Below are 4,999 nucleotides of genomic sequence, written 5' to 3'. Positions count from 1 at the left end.
TACAACACAAAGGAGTTCTTTTATTGATCCCCCTTAAGCGTTTGTAATTCTTTTGTAATGCTGCCAAATGGCACCATTCCGCCAATTTTCCTTTTAGGAAAGAAGCTCTTCGTGCCAATGTATCTGGATTTCCAGGTACATATTCCCTTATGAGCATTTCTCTCCAGGGACTTGGCATTTTTGCGAAGAAAAGCTGCATAGCTGTATCTTCTTCGACTCCTGAATTCCATCTATATTTAGTGAATAACATAATGTATTCGTCTACTAAACAGATGTCATATAATTCAAGACTATAAAGAGCTTGAGTATATTTCTTCCTCTTCTCTGTGTCTTGGCTATTAAAATAGTCTACCCCTATAAATTGTGCTTTAAATAGGGTAGTCATTCTTCCGGCTATCTCGCTTAGAGATTCTCCGGCTAGGACCGACTCTTTAGTTTCCACCGAAGTCATGTCCCAAGCAATTTTCACTGATCCCATAAGACTCATTTCTAGGAGTTTAATGAATCCTTCTCTGTTGAGATCAAGTGTTCCTGCTGCAATTCTCATAGCAGATGTCCAATCATCTATGAGTTTTTCTCTGTTTTTGAAATCTAATACATCAAGATTAAGCATAACCCCGTAAGGATGTATAGGATCTAAAACAGTTTTCCCATAGGGGGTTTTGTGTAAGGGAATTTGATTTCTCCTTATCCTTGTTCCCGCAGTGTGTGAACCTCCACCAGTATGGAAATCAGTCTGAGATTCTCTCATGTGTATATTTTGAGATCCCACACTTTCCTTTGGTGGTTCCTGTGAAGATGACCAGGTTATAGCAGGTGTTTCACCTCATGCTGTGTTCATCTTTAGATCTACAACTTTGAGATTTGCGAAAGATACCGCAAGTTCTTGTAGATCCTCCAGACCAATCCTTTCTAAAGTTGTCATCAGATTAATTTCTTTTCTGAGACAGACTTTATTAGATTGATCATCTTTTCTTCTTCAGTCAAAGGTTTTGACACCACTCTGGCCTTTCCTTGTTGATGTAACAAAGGTTCAGTACCAAATGATGGTGGTAACCATCCTCCTGAAGATCTTTTACTAGAACTTCGTTGTTGTTCTAGTTTCTGAATTCTTGTTTGAATATCCTTTAATATTCCAAGAATTTCTTCCTGGTTTTCAAGGATTTTTTCAACTCGTTGTGGTACAAAATATAGCATATTACCATAGTTTTGTACTGTTTTCTGAATTTCTCTAAGATCTAAAGAGAGCTTAGAAGAATCTGGTATAATTTCAATAAACTTATTAGATTGAATCATAAGTTTACCTGAGGATGCTGATGCTTCCTTTTCTGTTTCTGATATCTAACAATAGTTAGATTCCCTTGTTTATATTCCAAAATATTGGAATAATTCTTGTAAATTATTTTTCTCGAACCTAAGTTCGGATTCATAATTTTCGAAATTCTCCTCCTCAAACATTTCGTTTCTTTGTAACAATAAATTTTGTGTTTGAAATAAATAAACCTATGGCTCTGATACCATTTTCGGATAGCGCGGGGATCAATTTAATTACAATAAAAGATAAGGGTATAAATGGCATTTTTCAAAATATTTTCTCTCTCCATGTATTGGGTTCTAAATTCAAACCTAATAGGTACTGAATTGGATATTACCCATATTTTTTTTTTGAAACGAAAATTTGGACTTTGATATAAAATAAAATATAAAGGCACGAAAAGACTAAAATAATGTTTCAACTTCTAAAAAAAATTATTATTAATTTTTTTCTTCATAAATTTTTACTTGGGTTTGAGAACAAGCGCAGCCCAATCAAAGCCCAACAAAGGCTTCGATCCATGCCTTTTTGTTCAGAGTTGAGACGCACCTCCAGCTAATTCTTGGAAGTTCTTCAAAGAACCCAGGTAAAGGTTTTTCTTCGCGCTCTTCAGATTTCCATAATTGCGGAGCTTAATTGTCTCCGAATATCTAATTTCTTTCATCATCATGATAATTCATATTTGTGTTTGAAGATTGTTTCAGTCTGATTTGCTTCATTTCTTACGGTTTATATCATAGTTAATTTCCGTGGTTTGGGAGTTCAGCTGAGAAAATGTCAGTTTTTTTTTTGCTTTTCGGCTGATTTTTTTTAATTTGTTTGTGTTTTTGTTTGATTTGTTATAATCTGAATACTTAATGCAATGTCCCGGCTTGAGTCATGGAGGATGAAATCATTTTGCTGGAGTTCAGCTCATTGAAATGCTGTGGACTTTGATATTAATAAGAAGGTGATCCGATTTTGTGACGTTCGTAGGTGCTTTGCTGGTAAAATTTGGATAGGAGGAAAAAAATGAATTTAGAGAGATTTTAAGTGCAAAGCCTATCAAAAAATGGAAGATAGTAGATTATCGAGACCAAATATTCACGACTGACTCTCCTGCCATTTCAGTGGTAGTATACACTGCTCAATCATTTATGCACTGCAGTCCACGAATGGTGGATCTTATTCTCTACGTTTCCATCTCTTTAGGTTGGGATAAATCTCTTTCGTATCTGGCATTTTGGGTGAGTTTACTTCCTAGGCCAACTCCTTGAGAAAATCATTGAGTACCTTTCTACTGCCTATTTCCTCACAGAAATGCAGTACCCAATTCCTCTTCCATCAATTTGACATTCTGTTATGAATAAAAAAAAAAAAACTTTGGCCCAAGGGAATCTTAAGCTTTTTATTGTATTTTATTGTGAGAATCCATGCAATGTCGGATTGGGCTGAAATATGGGAAGAGAGTCCATCCCTGATGTTCAATGGTGAGAAGAAGCACATGTAATTCCTTTGTTTTTTATTTTTTGTGAATAATCAATAGGAAGAGAAATATTGTGGATAACGATAGAAATTGGATGTATCGTCGGTTGGAGAATTGATTTCTAACGAGTGAATATTGTATTGGTATAGAGTCGTTTGTAACATTTGCACTTAGTCATCCTAAGTGTTTATTGAAAGTAAATAGGGTTGAGTTTATTTATGATTGAATTGTAATTTAGATAAAATATATTTTATTTTGTGCATGTAATTACTGAATCAGTTGCATACATAGATTCTGTACGTATATATGGCGGAGCAGCAACACGGATCCCCTCCGGCTGATGGTCGTACTCTGATATGGGTCGCAGACGGCATGTAAGTTATAAAATCATTTTTTTTTTGTTAATTCAGTCTCATTTTATTGATAAATCAATTTATATAATTGTTGTCGTTGATTTTAAAAACTTTGATAACAGATTTATGCCGGAACACAACAAGGTTATCCGGTTTCTTACTGCACAGTTTTCGTTGCAGACATGCGACGAAGGCAATTCATGGAAGAATGTTACCGAAGAACAGCGACAATGGTATTGGGAGGAGTTCGCTGTAAGTATTGTTATATAGATTACAATTGTAATTGCTTAACGTTCTAATTTTTTTTCTAAACTTAATTTTAAGTCATAGTAACAATTAATCAGAATTATTGTTGTCTTGCATTTCATTTGCAGAAAAAATATACATGGCCAGATCATCTCGACGCTACCATCAGACAGCTATGGTACAAGAACATAGCTACACAGTATCATCGTACTATTCACTCGTGGAGGAGTGCTGGTCGTCATCCGCAAACAGTCAGCAACAAACGCTGGGCTTCATGGATGTTGGCATGGAATGAGGAGATGTGGCTGGATAGGGCAGCCAAGAACAAGGAAAACGGGAATAGCGAGCCAACAGGTCCTGGGACTGGGACTACAAAGCACGTTGCTGGCTCGAAGACTTACAGCGGACATAGCCCGAAATTGGTAAGTATGTTAATATTTCATTATTAAACGTTGTGGTTATTATGAAAATATATGATTTTATCGTCTCTAATTACATAAAATCGAATTAATAATGCATCGAGAACAACATGGTAAAGATCCTACGTCGTGGGAGTTATATGTTCACACACATCGACACGACGACGGATCGTTTGTCGACGAGCGTTCACGACTTGTCGATGTAAGTATTATGTTTAATTATAATTACATAAATTTAAAATGTGTTACGAAATATTGTTTTTAAATAAAATCTTTTTTTTTCTGAAACAGCAAGCTATGCAGGCTAACATGAACGAGTCTTTGACACCTCTCGACGATGGGACGATTCCTAGTCAGCCTAGTTCGGAAGAGGTGAACAGCATGGTCGTCGGTGGATCGAAAAAGGGACGAACGTATGGATTCGGTTCCGTGGCCTCCACGTTCTATCCAGATCAGATGGCTCGACGTCCACGTGGAGGTTCAAGCAGTTCGAGTGGAGGGTCTCAGGATATGGAGAGGATGCGAGAGGAGTGGGAGACACAGAAAAGAGTTAATGAGCATCTCCGTATCGACCTGAAGGCGACGCAGATCACTCTGGAGGCGACCCAACATGAGAATACCTCGTTGAAGGATAGGATGACGATTTTGGAGGACCAGGTACGTCAACTCGTCGCTGGATTACCGCAGCCACAGCCGCATCCGCACCCACGTACATCCCGACGAGTTCTGTATGGTCGAGGCTCATCTAACAGAGGACGCGCTTTAGCAGGGTCATCACATTTTGATGATTCATACGCAACTGGATCATCACATCGTCGACGTTCGGGCAAGGGCCTGATGTACTTGCTTGAGTACATCCCACCATCACAGGACTTTGGTCACGACGACGGTGATGGCGATAGCGACGACGCATACGATGATGATGAGACTCGGTCTCCTTAGTTCTTTTATTACATTTACGTATGTATTTATTGACACAAACTATTTGTTTTTTGTATTTTATAACATAATTTGATATTGTTGTTCGCTTATTTTATCGAATAGTTTATATTATTTACAAATTTAAAAATATTAATTTAGATGTGTAGAGGAGATTATATATAAATGTGTACAAATAATTTAAAAAATAAATATATTTTTAATAAATTATAAAAAAATTTATAGAATTAGCTACGTTTTTTTGTCAATAGTTAGCGACGAT

General features: G+C 36.8%; 1 protein-coding gene across 3 annotated transcripts; it reads left to right on the top strand.

Annotated features, from left to right (window-relative positions):
- Nucleotides 1–1,820: 1,820 nt before the first annotated feature.
- On the top strand, nucleotides 1,821–4,767 carry LOC140987937 (uncharacterized). 3 transcript variants are annotated; one of them, XM_073456705.1, is made up of 6 exons: nucleotides 1,821–1,901; nucleotides 3,072–3,154; nucleotides 3,256–3,385; nucleotides 3,508–3,805; nucleotides 3,903–4,000; nucleotides 4,090–4,767. In XM_073456705.1, the coding sequence occupies exons 2-6, from the start codon at nucleotides 3,087–3,089 to the stop codon at nucleotides 4,738–4,740; spliced, it is 1,245 nt and encodes a 414-aa protein (XP_073312806.1). In that variant the 5' UTR covers nucleotides 1,821–1,901; nucleotides 3,072–3,086; the 3' UTR covers nucleotides 4,741–4,767. The 3 variants fall into 3 exon arrangements, with proteins under 3 accessions (XP_073312806.1, XP_073312807.1, XP_073312808.1); XM_073456706.1 differs by lacking the exon at nucleotides 3,903–4,000 and having other exon boundaries at nucleotides 1,828–1,901; nucleotides 3,508–3,801; XM_073456707.1 differs by lacking the exon at nucleotides 1,821–1,901 and having other exon boundaries at nucleotides 3,086–3,154; nucleotides 3,314–3,385.
- The last annotated feature ends 232 nt before the right edge of the window (nucleotides 4,768–4,999 follow it).

The sequence above is a fragment of the Primulina huaijiensis genome, chromosome 11, assembly GCF_012295235.1.
Source record: "Primulina huaijiensis isolate GDHJ02 chromosome 11, ASM1229523v2, whole genome shotgun sequence".
Classification (NCBI taxonomy): Eukaryota; Viridiplantae; Streptophyta; class Magnoliopsida; order Lamiales; family Gesneriaceae; genus Primulina; species Primulina huaijiensis.
The sequence above is the reverse complement of the archived record's forward strand: the minus strand, read 5'-3'. Positions and strand labels throughout refer to the sequence as shown.